We start from the raw sequence: 22,216 nt of genomic DNA on the forward strand, positions 1-22,216 counted from the left end.
TTCCTAACCAGCCCCACGCTGCTTTCATCTTGGTAGCTGGCTGACCCAGGAGAATGAGCCCCTCTGATCTGGGTCTGTCTCTTTACCCTCTGCCCCTTGGTTTATTTTTTAAAAATAATTTTTTTCTTTATTTTTATTTATTTGAGAGTGACAGAGAGAAAGAGGCAGACAGAGAGTGGGCACTCCAGGGCCTCCAGCCACTGCAAACGAACTCCAGACACATGCACCACCATATGCATCTAGCTTATGTGGGACCTGGAGAATCGAACCTGGGTCCTTAGGCTTCACAGGCAAGCACTTAACCACTAAGCCATCTCTTCAGTCCCTGTTTTCAGGTCTTTTATTAAATCTTGTTTGCCTGTTTGTTTATTTATGAGGTGGGGGAAAAGAATGTGTGAGAGTGAGTATGGGTGTGCCAGGTCCTAGAGCCGCTGTAAACAAACTCTGGATGCATGCTATACAGTGTGCATCTGACTTTATGTGGGTGCTAGGGAATTGAACCTGGACCAACAGCCTTTATAAGCAAGCACTTTAACTGCTGAGCCATTTCTCTCCAGTTTGTTTTCAAGTATTTCTGACAGATGTGATTTCTACACATGCTTGACTGACTCCTCTTTGTAACAGAAGGTTGTGGTACTGCTGAGATTATTGTGACAGGGCTGGCAGTCACCCTGGGGGAAATGGCTAGTGACTGCAGGGCTTTGTAGCCTGCTTGTGGGGGGGAGGGATGGACCAAGAATCACCCTCTCAATCCCACACAAGTGGTCCTTGGGAACTTGAGCAGGTCAGACTTGGTGCTGACACTTGGGGGTGGTGGAGTCAGTAGCACTAGGAAGCATGGAGAAGCCGGACAAGGTGATATACACTTAGCATTTAGGAAACTGAGGCAGGGTTTTGAGTTTAAGGCCATCCTTTATAATGTAGCTAAACCTAGGCTCAAAAATTGTTTTTTTTTTTCAAATTTTTCAATGTGCAAAATTTTTCAAATTGTTTTTTATTAACAACTTCCATGATTATAAACAGTATCCCATGGTAATGTACCTATCACACTTTCCCCTTTGAAACTCCATTCTCCATCATATCCCCTCCCCCTCTCAACCAGTCTCTCTGTTATTTTGATGTCGTAATCTTTTCCTCCTATTATGAGGGTCTTGTGTAGGTAGTGTCAGGCACTGTGAGGTCATGGATATCCAGGCCATTTTGTGTCTGGGAGAGCACGTTGTATACATTCTTTCTGCCACCTCTTCTGCAATAGACCCTGAGCCTTGGAAGGTGTGATAGAGATATTGCGGTGCTGAGCACTCCTGTCACTTCTTTCCAGCACCATGATGCCTTCTGAGTCATCCCAAGGTCACTGCCATCTGAAAAGAGAAGGTTCTGTACCAAAAGTGAGAGTAGCATTAACATAAGGGTATGAACATTAAGAGAAGTGCTTACTGGGCAGTTTGATAAGCATAATACATACATTTATAGGCTCAAAATGTAATAGAAGATAGAGAAAAAAGAAAAAACTAATGCTTGGAGGAGGGACAATGGGGACAAAGTGAGGTACCCCTGGGGGATCTGAGAAGAAACTTAGGACAGAAACTCCTTGAGAGATAGGCAGCTGTTGGCCCTTTGTCCTTGGTGGCCATCCTGGGGTTGGTGGGTTTGCACCATGGCCTGCTTGGGGGTGGGGAGACTAGTGGTGGTGGTGGTGGCCACAGCAGGGCTTCTTTCTTTTACCTGTTCCAAGGAGATGTGTTTCTGCCCTCTCTCCACAGTGGTCTTTGGTCGCAGCAGGATATAACTACAGCCCTCATCTACCCACCCACACTCCCAACCAGCATTCCAGGTCCCTTGGTGGCTTCCTTCATAGTACCCAGCAGTGGCTGCAGGCTCAAGTCACAGGTCTTCCTCGCCCTTGTTAAGGAGTTTATTAAGGACATGGCTAGCCACAATGTCTTGCAAGTAATTCCAGAAAGCTCCAGGAAACAGAGGTGAAAACCATAGGCTGCCCTCCAAGGGGCAGCAGAAAGGCTCAGTGTTGCTAGTTAGGATTCTCTGTGTGTTTTCATTAGCTGGTACTGAGAGCCTGAGATTTGAGAGGAATAGTACTTCATTCCTGATTTTTCTTGAAAATAGGAATTGGTCTTCGCTGGCCTCTTGCACATTGTGGTTTGCCTGTGTGAGGGACATTCCTGACACACTGTGTTCTTTTGGATGCACTGGAGCAGCCACACTGCTGGGACCTGGCCTACTGCTTCCATTTCCTAAGCTGACCTGACCTGGATTGACGTTTGAGTTCCAGCTGGATCACACAGCCTGGCCTGTCATTCCCTGCTTGGTGTCTGTGTCTTAGAACTTCAGCATTATATCCCTCCATAATTGGTGAGGAGCACACCTAGCTGTGGATGTCATAGGCAGTCCAGGGTTCCCAGGTGCCCCCAAGACCTTCTCAGAGCTACAAAGTCAAATGACCTAATTTGAACCCCTTCCCCCTTTTTTCTTTTCTTTTAAATTGACCAGGCTGGCCTAGAATTTATGATCTTCCTTCCTCCACCTTCTGGATAGCTGGGATGTCAGGCCTGTAACACCAGTTCTGGCTAATTACTGAGTTGTCCCCCCTCCCCCCAAGGAGGTAGGGATGTGGCAGGAGAAGGAAGGGGTCATGAAAGCCAAGACCTCTTCCAGGGCCTCTTGCCACCTCAGATGAACTCTAGATGCATGTATCACTCTATGTGTCTGGCTTTACTTGGGTACTGGGAAATTGAACCATAGGCCAACTGGCTTTGCAAACAAGAGCCTCTAACCTCTAAGCCATCTCCAGCCCCTAATTTTTTTTTTTTTCTTTTTGGTTTTTCGAAGTAGGTTTTCACACTAGCCCAGGTTGACCTGGAACTCATGGTGATCCTCCTACCTCTGCTTCCCAAGTGTTGGGATTAAAGGCATACACTATCATGCCTGGCTCCTAATTATTGTTGTTGCTGGTTGGTTGGTTTTTCGAGGTAGGGTTTCACACACACACACACACACACACACACACACACACACACGCACACACAAATGCATTGTTTGATGGCTGTAGAGTTAGTTCAATAGTATTTACTTGCCTAGAATGTACAGAGACTCTGGGCTCCCTCCCCACCCCTAGCAGCACAACCAAAAGGTCATCTAGGTTAACCCTTTGTGGGTTTTTTTTTTTTTTTTAAATGAGGTAGGGTCTCATTCTAGCTCAGGGTGATTTGGAATTCACTCTGTAATCTCAGGGTGGCCTCAAACTCCCTGCAGTCCTAATATCTCTGCCTCTTGAGTGCTGGGATTAAAGGTGTGTGCCACCATACACCTGGCAGCCCTGAATTGTTAATGCTTTAAGATTTTTCCTTGAGCTTGTTTCCTAAATAGGGTGAGGACCTTAGTGGCCATGTCCCACACTTATAAAGGTATTTAGTATACTAGGTCATGCACAGGCATGGGAAGGGATCCTGAGCCTGGATGAGAACTGTGGAGCAGACTGGATTTCTGCCCTGTCTCTAGCCTGGAGGGAGTTTTTAGCCAGGTCTGGCCAGCAGGATCCATTTGACAGTTTGTGATTGGGTTGGAAGCCCCTGGATGGAGCACGCTTATGCTTTACTTGCCCTAGTATCTCTCAGGCAAACAACTGGCCTCAGTTCCTGTGTCTCTATGTTGTAGTTGTTGGTAAAGCTATTCAGGGCCAGTATATGAGGACACTGTCAGTTCTGTTGGCCACAATCTGGAGTTGTAACAGAGTCTCACCACCTCTGCTCTAGGATAGCACTGGAGCCAGCCTCTTCTAGGTTGCTTAATGTCTTTTTTTTAAAAAAATATTTATTTATTTGAGAGCGACAGACACAGAGAGAAAGACAGAGGGAGAGAGAGAGAATGGGCGCGCCAGGGCTTCCAGCCTCTGCAAACGAACTCCAGACGCGTGCGCCCCCTTGTGCATCTGGCTAATGTGGGACCTGGGGAACCGAGCCTCGAACCGGGGTCCTTAGGCTTCACAGGCAAGTGTTTAACCGCTAAGCCATCTCTCCAGCCCCTTAATGTCTTTTGTTCTCTCCTTGTGTGTCAGCACCTCCCATTGATCCTTTGTAAAGGAGAAACCTCTCCACATACTGCTAGCTGTCTGCTGAGGTTCAGACTAACCCTGATTGAGAACCACTGGGTTACCCAAGACTGTCAGCACCCAAGAAATTGCACCTACTGAAGTCCTAAGACATGGCCCCACTGGGTGTTTACCTGTGCCTTAGTTAAGGAGAGAGAGGGGAGGTGGGACCCTGCTGAGATCCCTGGGTGACAGTGAGCACCCAGCAGGAGTGTCCTGGGGTCTGGTGAGGGCAGGCACCTAACTCAGTTTTTCCCCCAGTAATAATTTTTTTTGGTTTTGTTTTTGTTTTTTTGAGGTAAAGTTTCATTCTAGCCCAAGCTGACCTAGAATTCACTATTAGTCTCAGGCTGGCCTCAAACTCACGATGATGCTGCTACCTCTGCCTCCCAAGTGCTGGGATCAAAGGTGAGCACCAGCACGCTCAGGCCCAATAATAATTTCTAGAGCTCAGCACCTTGGAGCTATGGCTTTTTGTGACAGGGACCCATGTTGGGCAGAGTCTCTGTCCACTGGGTACCCTGATTTCCAAGGGCAGGAAGTGCCATTGTCCCCAAGCATTGGCAATGTCCCTAGGGATGAGGTTCCTGGATTACAGAACAAGTGAAGCCGTCCAGGACTCCCTTGCCTGGCACCTTCCATCCTCTTGTTTTCATCCTTGTTGGTGGCAGTTTTGTCTGTGTGGGGCCACCCACCTCTGCACAGTGCCTTCAGCACTGTCTCACATCCAAGGTGATGGCCTACAGAATGTCACACGCTGTATTCACAGGGGACAAAAGCCAAGGCCTTGTGGGCATGGAGGGTGGGCGTCTCTAGGAGCCCATGGCCATCCTTCGCAGTAGGATGGTGGCCTGGAGTCAGTGGTGTGTTCTGAATGTTGAATTGCACAGGACATTATGTTCCCATCGCTGCTGACCAACGTGCTCTGATCTGTATGGGATTATTCCAGCCACGTGGAGAAAGCAAGCCTTACCTCCAATAGCCATCTTAAGATGCCTCACAGAGCTCATCTGCACAATCTCAGGGTGGCTTGCCCCAAATTCATTATCGACTTGTATGAGTAGAGGAGGCAGGCAGTCTTGGAGCATCCCTGGTGTTGGCTGCAGGGACCTGAGAGTCCAAGGTCCAGATCTATCATTGCCAGCAGCATCTTGGGCTTGAGGCCTGCCTGTGGAGTGCTGGGCAGAGCAATGACCAAGGGACTTTCTGCTGCAGTCAAGGCACCAGTAGGTGTGTCTCCACTCTATCCAGACTCCCATCTCCATAGCCACCAGACCAGCTCAACTGCTTTCTTCACCTAGACTTCAGTGATGCCAGAAGGTTCTCTTGGGTTCCTTCACATGCTCCTGTCTCTCAGAGGTCTGTTATGCTCACTGCTCCCAGGCCATCATCTGCCTCATTTTACAGGTTGGGCATCCATGCTCAATGCTGACATGATGCCAGGGGAAGCTTTCCCCATTGTGAAGCTTTCTGATTTAGAATAGCATGCACTGTTGCCTTCAGACTCTTGAGAGGCGAGTGTGAGATATGTTTAGGTTGTACCTAGGTCTGGGATACATCTCAGGGGTGAGTGCTTGCCCAGTGTGTGCAAGGCCTTGGGTCCTATTCTGAAACTGTCCATGATGGTCATGCAGATAACTATTCCAGAATTCTCAAGAACTGAAGTCCTGAGCCCTATGAGTGAGGGTGCTCTGTGAACAAAGTACCCAGAGATGGAGGAGCTGCACAGGGACCACTAGGGACCTCAATGTACCTGTGTTGGTGCAGTCACTTCTGCTCTCCATTACCACCCCTGCCTTCCTCTAGACCCTTCCTAGTCCCACCATCCTCTGTGGGCACCAGGTGCTTCCTCTGCCTTCGGGCCTTCATACATGGGGTTCTCTCCTTCCAGGGTCACCTGCTTTCACCTGGCTTCCCTTTTTACTTATTTGTTAGAAGCAGAGAGAGAGAATGGGGAGGGGGCCCCAGGGCATCCAGCCACTGCAAATGAACTCCAGACACCTGTGCCACCTTACCCATCAGGCTTACGTGGGGCTTGGGGAATTGAACCTAGGTCTTTTGGCTTTGCAGGCAAGCACCTTAACCGCTAAGCCATCTCTCTAGCCCCCTCTCCCCTTTTGTAAGGAATTTTTTTTTCAAGGTAGGGTCTGTCTCTAGCCCAGGCCGGGCTGACCTGGAATTCAGTATGTACTCTTAGGGTGGCCTCAAACTCACAGCAGTACTCCTGCCTCTGCCTCCCCAGTGCTGGGATTAAAGGCATTTTTATTTACTTGCTTGAGAGCAAGAGGAATATGGGCATGTCGGGGTCTCTTGCTACTGCAAACAAACTCCATACACATGCACCCCATACCTCTGGCTTTATGTGGGTACTGGGGAATCGAACCCAAATTGGTAGTAAGTAGGTGCTGTGAACAGCTTAACTATCTCCCCGGCTTTGGCAATACCTTCTTGGCACAAAGGATACTCCAGAAAGGCCTCCCTGGCTACTTCCGTCTTGCTGTATGTTGTGAACCACCTGTCTTTCTAATTCCTTTGGTGAACTCACTTTCTCCTCTGCTGAGGAGTGAGGCTGGACTGCAGGTCCTCTTGTCAACTCCATTCCCATCCCTAGAGGCTCTGTGTTGCCAGCTGCTGAGCATTGCATCAAGCATCTATCGTTGTTGGGGCTGAGGGTTGGTGGCTGCTCTTGAGCCCACAGCCTGGACTTCCAGGTGGCCTCAATTTGCTCTGTGGTCTTCAGCATGTGATCACAGTAACAGGACTGTTGCCAACATGACACTTAGTCTGTGCTGTGCCCCTCATGCTCAGATACATTAGCTCATTTAATCTTCCCCTCAGTGAAGTCTCCATTTCAGATGACATGACCCATACAGGTCAGTTAACTTGTGTAGGGCCCCAGCTACAAATGGTTGAAGTGGTTTTGGTCACCCAGAGACCAACACCCACACTCCTGAGCTCCCACAGTTTGGGGTCAGCTGCCACAGTGCACTTTACCAAAGCCTCCCTCCTTTTTTCTTTTTCTTTTTTGAAGTAGTGTTTCTCTGTAGGCCAAGCTGACCTGGAATTCACTATGTAGTCTCAGGGTGGCCTTGAACTCACAGCGATCCTCCTACCTCTGCCTCCCATGTGCTTGGTTTAAAGGTGTGTGCCACCACACCTGCTTTCTTCTGCATTTCTGAGCATCAGGGCTTGCCTGGGATCCATGCAAGTGGGCAGTAGCTGGTGTCTTGATTAAGTGAGTACAGTGGATTTTAGGCTGTTCCATGCTGACTGCCATGCTGAGCACAGAACTGTCCTGAGCTAGCAGCTGCTTCATGTAATCTGGAGCCAGGGCCTTGGCAGAGGTAGGGCTGGCCACAGGTGGGTGGTGATCGGATCCTGGGTTGAGGAGCAGATAGTACCGAAGTATGTGTGGTACAAGATGGCAGGAGCTTTCTTGCCACTGGAAAACAGCAGTAGCACCTGATGGACCTCAGACCCTTATGGCTGGGAAGCAAGGAGGCTTGGGTCAAACATGGAGTGCTGCTGACAGCAGAGGGGAGAAAGAAAACAGGGTCTGGACAGTGATGGGTGGAGAGTGTTGTGAATGTCACCTGGCTGCTGTAGAGCTTGTATCCCCCACTCTCCACAACCTCCTGTGTCCCCAGCAGAGCTGCATGCAGGTGCAGTTGTCAACTTGTCCTGTGGGTATGACCCATCACTGTCAGAAGGCTGTGGATCGAGGAGGCCTGAACATCCCTTACCTCCACGTTCTGCGTCTCCAGGAGTGGCATGTCACTGTGCAGTCACCTGATTGTTATCCCTCTCCCTTCTCCAGACTACTTCTAGACATCTTTCTTTTGGACTCCACCACCTGTTCTCCCCACGCCCCTTCCCAGACTTCCCTTTTTCATGCTTCTCCCTCCCTTCACAACACTGTGAGCACAGCCACACATACCTTGTCACCTCAAGTGCCTTCACTCTTCCCTGGGACCATGTCCAAGAGGCACACCTCAGGTTCCTGAGGTGCTGGACCTCCACTCTGGATAGAGTGTGGGGCTTCGGGACTGTCACCATGCCAAGGCCCAGTGGCAAAGAACTATGGGAGAAGCCTTCTGAATGCTCCACCACACCATGGTTCCTATCTCATCAGGTGGTAGAAAATGATGTTAGCTCCTCAGCAGCCTGTCATTGCGTGCAGTCGCAGAAGTCCTTTCCCTGTTGTGAGCTGGTCAGAGAGGCTGCCAGCTGTTGCCCTCGGCCACCATAAAACCAGCAAAATAACCAAACTAGTGTCCTAGTGTTGCTGCCACCTCAGTGGTGCTGGCTGCACCTGTCCTTAGTTTTGGTTTTTCAAGGTAGGATGTCACTTTAATCCAGGCTGACTTGGAACTCACTCTGTAGTCTCAGGGTGGTCTCGAACTCACAGTGATCCTCCTGCTTCTGCCTCCTGAGTGCTGGGCTTAAAGGCACGCACAACCATGCCCGTCTTTTGTTGTTATTGTGTTTTGATGTAGGGTCTTATTCTAGCTCATGCTACCTGGAATTTACTAAGTAGTCTTAGAGCAGCCACATTCTCAAGATCCTCCTACCTCTGCTTCCCAAGTGCTGGGATTAAAGGCGTGTGCCACCATGCCCAGCTTAACAAAACCAATTTTTCTTCTTGCAGAAAACCCTGCTGCTGCTCCGCCTGTCTTTGTGTTCCAGAAAGATAAAGCGCAGAAGGTAAGGAGCCAGGTTGCTCTCTCTTCACGCCCTTAGTTCTTGGGTTCTGTGGAGCTGACGGATCTGAGCAGGCGCCTTTGAGCTTCACCTTGAGAAGGAAAGGCCTATCACTTTGCTTCAGAGAAGCCACCCTGTGCGCATCTTGAGGGTGGTTGGGGTTCAGATCTGTAGTAGAGTGCACCCTTGCCAAACAAGGCCCTAGATGCCTGTCCAGCCTCCTGCTGCATCTGGAACCATCAGAATCTGTGGGTTGCATGTGATAGGAGTGGCTGTGGCTGGCCAGGTATTCTGGGCCAAGAAGCATATGATTGGTTTTTGGGGGTCACATGGACAGCAACCATGGGTGCTTCCCACTGTCTACCACCAGGCTGCTGATTTATCCTTTCCCAACAGCTGTGTGCAGTGTCAGAAGTCAGTGGTTGCAGTATCGTATGGCCTTGGCTCAGCCCCCTATTATTGGTGCTGTGGTCCCTTGGGAGACTCAATGCATGTTGCTAGATGTGAGAGCATCAAAGTGTTGCCCTTAACCACTGTGTAGAAGTATGTTTGCCGTGGGGTGGGGTGGGGAGGACAACGGCAGCATTTGATGGTCCCATGTGTACATTCTGCTGTGGGAGACAGACACTGCTATGAGTGCCCTCTGCCTGAGAAGAGGCCAGAGCTTCTCACGTGGCCTGATCTGCCTGACAATGGCCATGTTTTCTGCTGTGGGTGTGTGGATGTGTGTTTGGATGGGGGAGTGTGCACGTGCGTGCATGCATGTGTAAGGGAGGCAAAGCAGCTGCCTACACACCTACCTGTCGTGTCATGTCCCTGCCCCCTGCCTAGGCTGCCACTGCTGACCTGTCTGGTGAGCTGCTGTTTCCACTGTTAGTCCTTCCCCTGGTGCTGTTCAAGCTGCCTTTTGGCTTCGGTGACCAAAGTGGAGTATCCAAGATGCTGTGTGGTCTCCTCTCCCAGTATTGACAAGACAGCCTAGAGACAGGACTGCCTTCCTGAGTGTTCCTGTGCATGATCAGCTGAGGCAGGGGCTCCTAGTTCAAAAAAATCTTACCTGAGGTCATGCCCATCTCTGTGTCAGGTCTCTGTTGTGTGTACACTTCTTATGTGCACTTCTGTCTGGTGTTGGTTAAAATCTAGACTTCTAGAACTTAGTTATATTGCATTCATCCTTTAAGCCACTTTGAATTTAAACCCAGAGTGGGCTTACCTCTCCTCCGTAACTCAGAGGCAGCCAGGCAGAGCTGGGGGTAGGGGCAGCCCCAATGTGGGCATGTGTTTCGCATACACAGTGGGTTCTGGTTCACTTTAAAAAAGATACTGGTTTTCTGAGCCTTTGCAGAAAGAGGTTGTCAACTCCCAGCTTAAAAAAGATGACAGGAATGCCCAGCTCTTGAAGCCTGAAGGCCTGTGGACAGCCACCAAGATGGTGTCGGTACATGTGCAAGGCCTTGGCCTTGGGTTCCTGCCCAGCACTGAAAAAGAAAAAATAAAAAGAAAGAGAGAGAAAGGAAAGGGAAAAAATCATTAGCTCTCTTCGCTGCTTTGTAACCAGAAGGCTGGTTTCCATAGGGAGTGTTCAGGAGGACTTCATGGACTACCTTAAATCGCTGACCTTGAACCTGAACTGAAGGCAAACTAGAAAGTTGCCTAAATGTTATCAAAGTGTTGACAGTCCTTCCATTCCATGATGCTTGTGTAACAGGCCCAGCTGACTTTTTTTTTTCTTCTCTCTCTCTTCTGAGACAGGGTCTCATGTATCCCAGGCTGGCCTTGAACTCAGTAGCCAAGGATGACCTTGAACTCTTCATCCTCCTGCCTTCACCTTCTGAGTGCTGGGATGAGAGGAGTGTGCCACCGTGCCTGGTTTATGTGGTGCTGGGGATGAACTTGGGGCCTCATGTGTGCTAGGTGAGCACAACCCACTGAGTCCCTTCCCAAAACATACACAAACTTGTTGATTGCAAAAAGTTCAAGAAAGCCTGTTGTCAGTTGTGGGAGCAAGTACCCTGTCTCTCAGTTAAGTGCCCTGATGGCCCTGGGAGATGACCTTTGAAGAGCTGTTGTTCCCTCCAGGCCTAGGGAGTTGAGGCAGGAGGATGAGAGGTCCAGACCAGCATGGGCTAGAGTGAAATCTTGTCTGCAAAGAGCCTGTTAGTAGTAAAGCAGGAAGCTCAAGCCCTTTGGGAGACAGAAGTGGAGCAGAAGGTTCTATTGCCAGCAGGGTTCTTGCCTGTGCCCACATGGTTGACACACGGTGTGTGACACAAGGGTGCTGCCAGCATATTAGCCTTGGGGCCAGGCACCTGTGAGGAGCAAAACTCGGGGCAGCAGTTTCCTCAGAGCTGCTGCTTGTGTGTTTTGCTTATGTTCCTCACAGTCCAGGCTGACCTAGAACTCACAGTGTAGTCCCAGGCTGTCTTCCAGATCACAGTGATCTTCCTACCTCTGCCTTGTTTATGGTTTTTCTTTGTAGTGTTGTCACTTGTTTTGGGAGGGGGTGCTGTTTCTGTCGATGGAAGGTGCTAGGACAGCATTCTACCACTGAGCCTAGTCCATGGTTTGGGTTTTTGTTGTTGTTGTTGTTTTTTCGAGGTAGGGTCTCACTGTAGCTCAGGCTAACCTGGAATTCACTATGTAGTCTCAGGGTGGTCTCTAACTCATGGCAATCCTCCTGCCTGTGCCTCCTGAGTGCTGGGATTAAAGGCATGCACCACCACGCCTGGCTCATGGTTTGGGTTTTTGAGAGAGAGTTGTTCTGTAGCGTAGAGTGGCCTTGAACTTTTGGTCCTCTGTTCAGCTTCCTGAGTGCCGAAATGGCAGGCATGTACCACCACATTCTGCAGTCCATAGTTTTAAGTGCAGTCCTGACATCTAAAGCCTCATGGCTCCTGTGACAGCACAGAGTCCTCCTGGTGTCTTACTCATCTCTATGTCGCTGGCCCTCCTTAAGAAATGCTGGTGTTGTATGCATTGGTGTCCTTGGGATGAGTGGGGAACCTTTTCCTCTCAGCTGCCTGTGGAGATGAGCCCCCCCCTTTTTTTTTTGGTCCTCCCTCTGATGCTTGTTCTCATGTTTGTCTATTGTGAGTGACAGAATGTTGCTGTCAGTGGCATTCCCTGTGCAGCACTTTGTGACCTGGGGAGCGTTTTGAGGTCACCATAGCAGGATGGCATGGCCATGGAAGTGCTGACAGAGTTACTGAAATCACTGTGACTGGGTTTAGACATTTGGCACTCTCTGTTGGGTAACAAGTTTACTCTGCACACTTGTCTTTTTGTTGTTTGTTTGTTGAGGTAGGGTCTCTCTCTAGCACAGGCTGACCTGGAATTCACTCTGTAGTCTCAGCTGACCTCAAACTCAACAATCCTCCTCTCCTACTTCTGCCTCCCTCCCTAGTCTAGTGCTGGGATTAAAGGCATGCATCAACACACCTGTTCTTTTTTTTTTTTTTTTTTTAATTATTTTACTGAGAGGGAGAATTGGTACACTAGGGCCTTAGCCACTGAAGATGAACTCAAGATGGCATGCATCACCTTGTGCATCTTGCTGACTTGGGTTCTTGGGAGTCAAACCTGGTTCCTTAGGCTCCACAAGCAAGTGCCTTAACTTTTAAGCCACTTCTCCAGCCCATGCCTGTTTTTTTTTTTTTTTTTTTTTTTTGTTTTTTGTTTTTCAAGGTAAGGTCTCACCCTGGTCCAGGCTGACCTGGAATTCACTATGTAGTTTCAGGGTGGCTTTGAACTCACAGCCATCCTCCTACCTCTGCCTCCTGAGTGCTGGGATTAAAGGCGTGCACCACCACGCCTGCCTTTTTTTTTTTTTTTTTTTTTTTTTTTATGAGAAAGAGAATTGGCATACCAGGGCCTCCAGCCACTGTAATTGAACTCTGGACGCATGTATCACCTTGTGTGTCTGGCTTACATGGGCCCTGGGGGAGTCGAACATGAATTCTTTGGTTCACAGGCAAGCGTCTTAATGCTAAGCCATCTCTCTAGCCCCTACACCTGTTTCCTTTCTCTTCCTTCCTTCCTTCCTTCCTTCCTTCCTTCCTTCCTTCCTTCTTTCTTTCTTTCTTTCTTTCTTTCTTTCTTTCTTTCTTTCTTTCTTTCTTTCTTTCTTTCTTTCTTTCTTTTTTCTGAGGTAGGGTCTCACTCTAGCTCAGGCTGACCTGGAATTCACTATGAAGTGGGGAGGGATGAGAGAATGGGCACACCAGGGCTTTCTGTTGCTGCAAACGAGTTCCAAATGCATGCATCACTGTGCATCTGGCTTTCCATGGGTACTGAGAAATTGAACCCAAGTCATCCGGTTTTGCAGGCAAGCAAGTGCCTTTAACTCTTGAGCCATTTCTTTAGTCCCACACATATTTTTTTGTCAGCCAGATATCTCAAGATGATGTTGGACTAATGGCCAAGTCTTGCTGCCTTGTCACCAATGTGTGCCAACACTACCAGCTTCTTGTGGCTTTCAGAGTAGCTGTCCCTGCACAGGAGAAATGCAAGGACCCAGTAGGAGATGCCAGGGTGGCACTCCTTCATCCTCCGGGAGTTTCCAATCCTGTAGGGAACAGCGTAGCATGGCATGATGAGACATGGTGCTGCTCAGCAGTGTGGGAATCTCTTGCATGAGCGAGCTGGTCTCCTGGTCTTCTTTCTACTGGCCTCTTGGACTCTGCTATGAAGGCTCTGAACTTGTCCATCCCTGGAGCAGAGCCGAGCACCTTCCAGTGACTCCCGTTAGAGCGCTTAAACTTTGCCCAGCAAGATAGTAGTGTTTTCTTCACAAGAGTCCAGGTATAGGTAGCCTGGCTCCCTGTCTGTGTGTGGAAGTTTTAGAAGTTCTCTCTTTTTCTGTTATTTTTTAAATATTTTGTTTTTATTTTATTCATTTATTTGAAAGACAGAGAGCGAGAAAGAGGTAGATATATAGAGAATGAGCGCACCAGGGCTTCCAACCACTGCAAACAAACTCCAGATGTATGCATTACCTTATGCATCTAGTTTCATGTGGGTGCTGAAGAATCGAACCTGGGTCCTTTGGTTTTGCAGGCAAGTGCCTTAACTGCTAAGCCAACTCTCTAGCCCTGATTTTTTTTTTTTTAATATTTTTGTTGCTGGGTGTGGTGGCACATGCCTTTAATTCCAGCACTCAGGAGGCAGTGGTAGGAGGATCACCATGATTTTGAGGCCACCCTGAGAATACAGAATGAATTCCAGGTCAGCCTGGGCTAGAGTGAGACCGTAACTTGAAAAACCAAAATTTATTTGCAAGCAGAGAGAAAGGAGAGAGAAAGGAAGATTGAGCTTGTCAGAGCTTCCAGCCACTGCAAATGAACTACATATGCATGAACCACTTTGTGTATCTGGCTTCACCATGACACTGGGATTTGAATCCCACTCCTTAGGCTTTCCAGGCAAGTGCCTTAACTGCTGAGCCATCTCTCTAGTCCTTTTTTTACTATTTTTGAGACAAGATCTCATTCTGTAGCCCAGGCTGGCCTATGACTTGCTATCGAAGTGCTAGAACTAAAGGTGTATGCCACCACACCCAGCTTGCAGGCCCCCCCTTTTTTTTTGGTTTTTCGAAGTGGGGTCTCACTCTAGTCCAGGCTGACTTGGAATTCACTGTGTATTCTCAGGGTGGCCTCGAACTCACAGCGATCCTCCTACCTCTGCCTCGCCAGTGCTGGGATTAAAGGCATGAGCCACCACGCCCAGCGTTTGCACTGCTTTTTGTGTGTGTCTGAGTGGAGAATTGAACCTGGGCCAACAGGCTTCCCAAGCAAGTGCCTTTAACCACTGAGCCATCTCTCTAGCCCAGGCTAACCTGGAATTCACTATGTAGTCTTAGCATGGCCTCCAATTCACAATGATCCACTACCTCTGCCTCCTGGGTGCTTAATTAAAGGTATGCGCCACCATGCCTAACTCAACAGCCCTAAATCTTTAGTGGAGTTCATTTCCTCCTATGAGATTTTTTTTGAGGTATATATGTGTGTATGTATGATGTATGTATGTATGTATATATATGTATATGTATATGTGTACATATATGAATGAATGAAAGAGTAAGAGAGAGAAACGGTGTGCCAGGGCGCCTCTACCCACTGCAAAAGAACTCTAATATGTGCACCACCTTGTGTGTTTGGCTTACGTGGGACCTGGAGAATTGAACCTGAGTCTGTTGACTTTGTTAGCAACTGCCTTAACCACTAAGTCATCTCTCCAGTCCCAGTCCTTCCTCCTCCTCCTCCTCTTCCTCTTCCTTCTTTTTTTTTTTTTTTTTTTTTTTTTGAGGTAGAGTCTCACTGTATCCCAGGCTGACCTGGAATTCACTATGTAACTATGTAGTCTCAGGGTGGCCTTGAACTCACAGCAATCCTCCTAATTCTGCCTTCCGAGTGCTGGGATTAAAGGCATGTGCTACCATGCCTGGCCCTTGTTTTCTTTTTTGATGGGGATCCTGTGTTTGAAGAGAGCACCCGTGTCAGGCTTGGTGATGTTATCCTTTTGGTTTTGGCCACCTGGGAAGCTAGGGTGCAAGGATTACTTGTACCCAAAGGCCAGCCGGCGTAGCATGTTGAGGCCCTTTCTGTAGGGATCATGCATGTCACCCCTAGGACCCATACTGCATCTACAGTGAGATGGTCAGCCATAGTTGTATCAGTCTTCGAGTAAAACAGAAGCTCTTGTTGAAAATTGTCATGTGGGAGTTTGGGGCCCTGTGTCAGGAGACCACCTCTCCAGAGGGGAGCTCAGTCCAGGTCACATGGCACCTAGCCCAGGAAATCCTCTTAGAATCTCAATATCCCCCCCCCCGCCCCGCCCCCAGGACAAAGACTTCCATCAGCTATCCTTTCCTTCATGCCTTTTCCAAGTCAGCCCCTGCTCAGTGTGTTTGGTGTGAGCCAGAGAACACAAGGCCCCTAAGGGCCTTGCAGACAGCTGGGCCCCTCTGCCTTTGAACTCCTGTCCCCTGGCAGCTACACTGCCCTTGCCCTGTCACCTGCCCACCAAAGTCACTGCATTTAGGCACCTGCTCAGTGGGTTAAGGATAGCAGCTCAGAGCCCTATGAGTTTAAAGGGCCCTTAGCATGGTCCCTGAAAGGGTGTAGCTACTCCAAGTCTGGTCACCCCATAGCCCTAAAACCAAGAGTCCAGAAGACACTGTCCACCACAGAGCCCCTTGCAGAACTAATGAAAACTGACAGAGCCCTGTCACCTCCTTTCTAGCCCTGGGAGGCCCGTTTTGTTGAGTTAACCATAGTGGCCTGGGCTTTTCCCAGGGGTCGAGCCATCTCTAACCCTCTGACTTGTCTCCCCCATTCCATGGTGTGGCCTTTGTTTGCATTGAAGGAACATTGTCTCTTTTGCTCCCAGTCCTCTGCAGAGCAAAAAGACTTGTCGGAGTCGGGAGAGGAGCCTCGGGGGGAGGCTGAGGTCCCCCGCAGTGGCGCGGGTCTCCCCGCGTCCGCTGGTGAGCGTGCCCCCACTAGCACTTCCACCAGCCCTCCTCCACCTCCCGCTCCTGAAGGCCAGCTTCCTTGTTCGCGAGAACTGGCAGGGGTAAGTGCACTTCGCCCACCCTGTCCAGGGCCACCCTGACCCCTGTCCTTCCCAGAGCAGCTCATGTATCTGTACCCAGAGACCGGCAGCACAGCGCTGAGCCACTCACAGCCCCTAGTGCCTGACCTTTCCTGCTCCTGCTTGCCTTTGCCAGATCTCAGTGTGCAGGTTCACCACCTTGGGAACTCTGGTCCTTCCCTGGGTCCCTAGGATTAGGATTGTTGAGTCAAGTAACATGCCCAGGGTGTATGTTCAGACTGGAGATTATGGGATTAAGAAGAGATGCTTGCCTTTCAAGGAAGTGGGAAAACACAGCCTCTGCCTGAATGCATGGGAAGCCCCTTGCCAGTCCCTCCATAGCACATATAGATGATCTGGGTGAAGATCACACTTTTAGTAGTAAGAGGTATCTTGAGTTTTAGAAGTTGAATCAATTGTCCAGACATGGTGGCCAACGCCTTTAATCCCAGCATTTGGGGGGCTGAGGAAGGACAACACTGAGTTTGAGGCCAGTTTGGGCTACAGAGGAAGTTCCAGGTCAGCCTGGGCTAGATTAGTGGGTCAGGCCAGGCATTCTGGGTCATACCTGGCATCCCATCACTTGGGAGAAGGATCAGGAGTTCAAAGTCATTCTCGGCTATATGGCAAGTTAGAGGCCAGCTTGGGCTATATTAGGCTCTGTCTCAAACCAAGAAAGAAGTTAAGTAACTCAGGGAAGGCAAGCATCCTGACTTGTTCCCAGTAGAAAGGCCTATCCTCAAGGGAAGGGTGTCCAGTGACAGAGGCTCTGCTCACCTGACAAGGTGAGAGCTTAGAACAGGGCAGCAGGGCCTGACTGCCTCCAAGCTCCACACAGCCTTATCAGCTAGTACAGGCCTCCTCTGTTTGTTTTATTTGTATGTGTGCACGCATGTGTGGTATGGGCATGCAGGCTCTCTGGCCACTGCAAATGGCTGCCTGGGTGGCTAGGGAATTGAATCTGTGTCTGGCAGGGTTTGCAAGTGAGTGCTTTTAACTGTTGAGCCGTCTCCTCAACCTCCTGTTCTTAAGGAAATCTTAAAATGGCATCACAGGGAGTAGCTTTGGTCCAGCTGGAGAGCTCTTCCATGTTTCTGGAGGTTTCAGGGTATAATGGAAAAAGAAAGAAGCAAAAATCTGTCATGTTGCTAGAGTCTGTTGGGAAAGGGCTGGCATTTAGGGTGATAAGACAGTCTGCGGAGCAAGAATCAGGGGAAGGGGTGCTCTTTTTTTGTTTGTTTGGGGAATCCTCTAATCTCTGGGAACACAGCCTAGTCATCTGGGCCACCCTGGAGGATCTGACCCAAGAGAGACACAAATCACATGGGGCTCTGTGGCCCCAGGGTGGCAGGTTTCAAAGACAGTGGCCAGCGGTCCATCACAGCCCCTTGTGCCATCAGCTTCTCTTCACAGCACTCAGGCCCTGCAGTGCATGGGCCCTGCATCCTGAGCAGGCTCACCTTCCCCCATGCTGTCAGACCAGTGATGGCCTGTGCTCTCATAACCTGCCTTCATTCTTGTAGGCTTTAGGACAGAGGCTATAAGCTTTGGAAATGCAGCTGTTAGGGAAAAGGGGTCTCATGATGAGGGGAGTCACTGTGGGGCAGAGCCAAGATGGAGGTAGAGAAGAAGAATGCTTGTGGGGTCCAGGCAGGGAGGCACACCCTGGTCTTAGTGCTCATAACTTGAGTAGCACAGGTCACACCACTTGGTGACAGCGCTGAGTCACTGGAGCCGGCTCTCCACCAGTGGAGGAGGAGGCTTAGCAGGAAGGGTGTGCCTAGGCAGGCTGACTGGAATTTGGGTCAGTGAGGCCATAAATCAAGTCAGTGGAACCTGACCCAAATCTTCCCTCAGCCTCTTCCCTGTGAACTCCCCAGTTTGCCTCATTTTGCCCAGCAAGGCTCATTCAGCACACTGCTCCATTCCCTTCTTGATAAACAGTGGTTCCTCACAGAAAGCCTGGTTGCCTCATCAGTGCACTGGCTGTCTAAGACTAGGGACCAGGAGAAGATCTCCATCGGATTCCTGGCTCAGAAAAGGCTTTCCGACCAGACCAGACCAGACCAGACCTTGCAGATTTGGTTCTGTCTGGTCCAGAGAGGAACAGTGCTGTGCATGCGTGCCCTGCTGCACCTGAGCTTGTGCCAAGTGCTATATGCTTTTTTTTGACCAGTAAGAAATTTTGAGAGAGGCAGGAATGACCCCTTTGACTGGACAGAGGCACTCACACTCACTTAGGGGCAGCCTCCTTGAGCCTTCCTGCTGGGAGCCTATGTTTCTGCACCCAGCATATTTTCTATGCCATACCTTTTCCCTCTGCCACAAGGAGCCAGGCTGTTGGCCAAATGGTGGCCACTGTTTTTTGGAAGGAATACTGTGGCCTGCCCTTGCTGTTTGACTTTCCTCGGGATTGGGAGGATAGTGCCCTCCACCCCATATCTCTGTGTCCTGTCAGGTTCTGAAAGGAGGCCATGATATGGGTGCTGGCAGTCAAACTCAGGCTCTCATGCTTATGTGGCAGCAGGCTTTCTTACCCACTAAGCATTCTTGGCTCCCTCTGTCTTTCATAATCCTGGTTTGTCCCTTCTGATGCCACAGAAACTCACAGACAGTTGGTTATAACATGGTATGCCTACATACTGACCAGTGTTCCAGCCTCCCAGAATCCTCATCCTTGCTGTGTGGAGTGGAGATGGGTGGGGCAGAGCAGAGCAGGAAATAGGGCTCCCTTGCCCACATGCAGGCTCATTGCTCCCCACAATGCACACATGCCAAGAGCTTGAAGACCTCACAGGAGCCTCTGTATTAGCCTCCTGAGCTGGTGGCTACAGACCCCAGGAACCCAACCCCACATGTGCCTCGGGCCTTCTTTCAGACATATCTCCAAGAACCCTTGATGGGTGAGCAGTGGCCCTGACTCTGACCCAGAGCAGCCCATGGGACATGGAGAATGGCTGTGGAGCTATGGACAGCTCTGTGCCTCCTTCCACTCAAGCTTTCTGAGACACCACTTCAGGCGGCTGCATCCTCCCTGGAGGTACTAGAAGAATCTGGAAGGTTCCCCAGAGGAGAACCTTGTGCATCACACTTTTGCCAGTGGGCTCGTAGAAGGCATCGGCCATGAGTGGCAAGGTGACTCCAGTGCAGGGGCCAAGGAGCAGCTAAGTCTTGTCTCATGGCACCTTTTCTCATGGTCACTGGGAACACAGACTCTGACTTGTCACAGACTCTGACTTGTCAGGCCCAGATGGATACACTAGGTCATTTCTGACCACTACAGAGGGAGGGAGCCAGCATGGCCCTGGAGGTGACGGTCACAGGGTGGAGCCTGGCGTACATTGGGAAGCACCTAGCTGGGGAAGGAGACAGAAGGAGCAGTGAGGCAGGACTGGAGGAGGATAGTGTGGGAGTACAGGGTGAAGTGGCCCTGAGTGTCAGAACCACTTGGACAAGCCATCCTGCTGGCCATAGGCACCATGTTTGAATCCCTATAAGCCGTGTAAAAGGCCACAAGCTGTGGTGAGTTTCTGTAATCCCAGTGTACCTGTGGTAACAAGGGAGGTGGAGACAAGAACAGAATGGTGAATGAGACCCTGCCCTGTACAAGGTGGAAGGCAAGGACAGGCCCAAAAGTTGTCTTCTGATCGCCACATGTGCACGATGGCACGCACACACATATCACAAATTTAATGGGGCCATTCCAGTGTGCCTGCTTGGAAAGGAACAAATGGGCCAAAGGTGGCAGAGAAAATGGAGAACTAAGTTCCATCAATAGGACAAGAAGTTAGCCAAGTGCCCACCATGGAATGTGCCATGTCTGCCATAGCCCAGGAGAAATTGCAGAGGAAGTGGTGACATGAGCACTGCTTTTACTGGTAGCCTGATAACCAGCGCCAGGTTGATGGTGACAAGCACAATAATCAATCAAAACAAATCCAGAGGCTACAGAGAACTCAACATTAAATCAGACTGTTAACAGGCCTGCCATGGCTCAGGGAACATTGAAGAAAGATTGTAAGGGCCAAAAAGGCATGGTGACGCATGCCTTTAATCCCAGCACTTGGGGTAGGAGGATTGCTGTGATTTGGAGGCCACCCTGCAACTATATTGTGAATTCCAGGTCAACCTGGGCTAGATTAAGACCCAACCTTGAAAACAAACAAAAACCCACCACGAGCTGGCTGAGTGGGAATGTGAGCATGAACACAAAGCCTAGACTCGCCTTTCAGACACACAGACCGGGCTGTCACTGGGAAGGAGGAACTCTGGGCTGGGATCTCAGACTGTTGGAGATTTGCTATGTAGCTTTGAGGGAATGCCTTACCTTCTCTGGGCTCTCACTGCTGCAGACCCAGCTGCTGCCTGGGAGTTGAGGCCATGTTTACATTCTTACAGGATTATAGAAACAAGCCAAGGTCTATGGCAGTGAGCAGAGGCAGCCTGCAAGCCAAAAACACTGGGGTTTTGGCCCTTTATGGAAAAGGGGGCTAGGCCCCCTGCAGGAGGGCTCAGGTTTGCACTTTCTTGTGTCTTGTCTCATTTACCCTGGCAGTTTGCTGAGGGAGGCCAGCCTCCTTTGGCTTAGACTGACACCAAGGAGCTCTGGACCATGGGATAATTGACTTTTCTTTTGCTCTCAAAGAGGATCCATCGGAGCAGCAGTTTCCTTTATCCTCGGTGTGAAGGACCTGTGGAAGGACTGCCCTATGGTACTCTTAGGTCCAGGCAGAGAGAGCTTCCCCTCTGTGGCTGCAAGGTTCTGGGTGTGTAGCCTCTTGGCGTGGCCTGAGCCACTTGGAAGTTCTTGCTTGGCCTGAAAATACCCACTTGTACGCAGGTGTCCACATACACCTGAGAATGTTCCAGGATAAGGGTGGAAGCCCATGTGATCTGTTATAAGGCAGTCACATTCAACCACCCTAGACCATGATAAGGGCCATAGTTCTCTTAGTGGATGCAGTGTGGTCAGGGTTGGTCACACTAGGACTGATTTTGAGATGGCACCGATCCTGAGCCCATGGTGCTGAAAAGGCTTCCTCAGTAACCTCTGGCAGGCTCCTGGGCATGTGGTCCTGGAAACCAGGCATGGAAAGAGAATTGCTGGGGTTCAGAGCTGTGGCTGATGCTTGTGCGGGGCTGGGTGCAGGGAGCTTGACACCCTCTCACACCCCACTGTACTCTCATTGCAGAGGTCAGCTGGTGGCTCAAGTCCTGAAGCTGGAGAAGGTAAGGAAATCTCTGGAGCAGTAGCCCTCTCAGAGGTGTTCCCAGAAGCGACCTGACATCCCACTCCTACTGTGCTTACTCTAGATTCTGACCGTGAGGATGGAAACTACTGCCCTCCTGTCAAGCGTGAGAGGACGTCCTCTCTGACCCAGTTCCCCCCCTCACAGTCAGGTAAGCCACACTGTGCTTCCCATCCCTGAGCTAGCCCCAAGGGCCACACATTGGCCAGGCAGTGGGCTCTGACATGCAGGGAAAGAGTACCTGCTGAGACCCTCTGGAGTTTTGTCTTTTCAGGGTCACAAAGATCACTTTTGTCCTTGCATGTCAGCTGTGGGCCTGGCCTGGGCATCTAGAGGAGAGGCCTGGACCTATTCCAGTGCATACCCAGAGTCCTGACAAAGCCTGGAGCTGTGTCATGAGCTGCAGCCATGGGACACCACATGTGGGCGCCACCAGCTCTGGGCCCTGACGGGTTCTGTGCAGAGAGCTATTGGCTGTTTAGCCAGAGACTGACAAAGCCTACATGCCATCCCCTTTCCACGTACACCAAGTCCAATCTGCTAGTGCTTTGGTCTGTCTGGGCCATGTGTG

General features: G+C 50.1%; 1 protein-coding gene across 7 annotated transcripts in view; it reads left to right on the forward strand.

Annotated features, from left to right (window-relative positions):
- Ranbp3 (RAN binding protein 3) overlaps positions 1-22,216 on the forward strand; it is a 46,796-nt gene that overhangs the window by 7,979 nt on the left and 16,601 nt on the right. For 4 of the 7 annotated variants that reach the window (XM_045134910.1, XM_045134909.1, XM_045134908.1 and 1 more), the window contains exons 2-5: positions 8,754-8,809; positions 16,193-16,378; positions 21,589-21,625; positions 21,710-21,796. In XM_045134910.1, coding sequence (XP_044990845.1) covers positions 8,754-8,809; positions 16,193-16,378; positions 21,589-21,625; positions 21,710-21,796 — 366 coding nt within the window. Of the gene's footprint in view, positions 1-8,753; positions 8,810-16,192; positions 16,379-19,274; positions 19,437-21,588; positions 21,626-21,704; positions 21,797-22,216 lie in introns of those variants that run through there. The other 3 variants (XM_045134911.1, XM_045134913.1, XM_045134914.1) reach the window with 3 other exon arrangements.

Source organism: Jaculus jaculus, chromosome 15 (assembly GCF_020740685.1).
Source record: "Jaculus jaculus isolate mJacJac1 chromosome 15, mJacJac1.mat.Y.cur, whole genome shotgun sequence".
NCBI classification, from domain to species: domain Eukaryota; kingdom Metazoa; phylum Chordata; class Mammalia; order Rodentia; family Dipodidae; genus Jaculus; species Jaculus jaculus.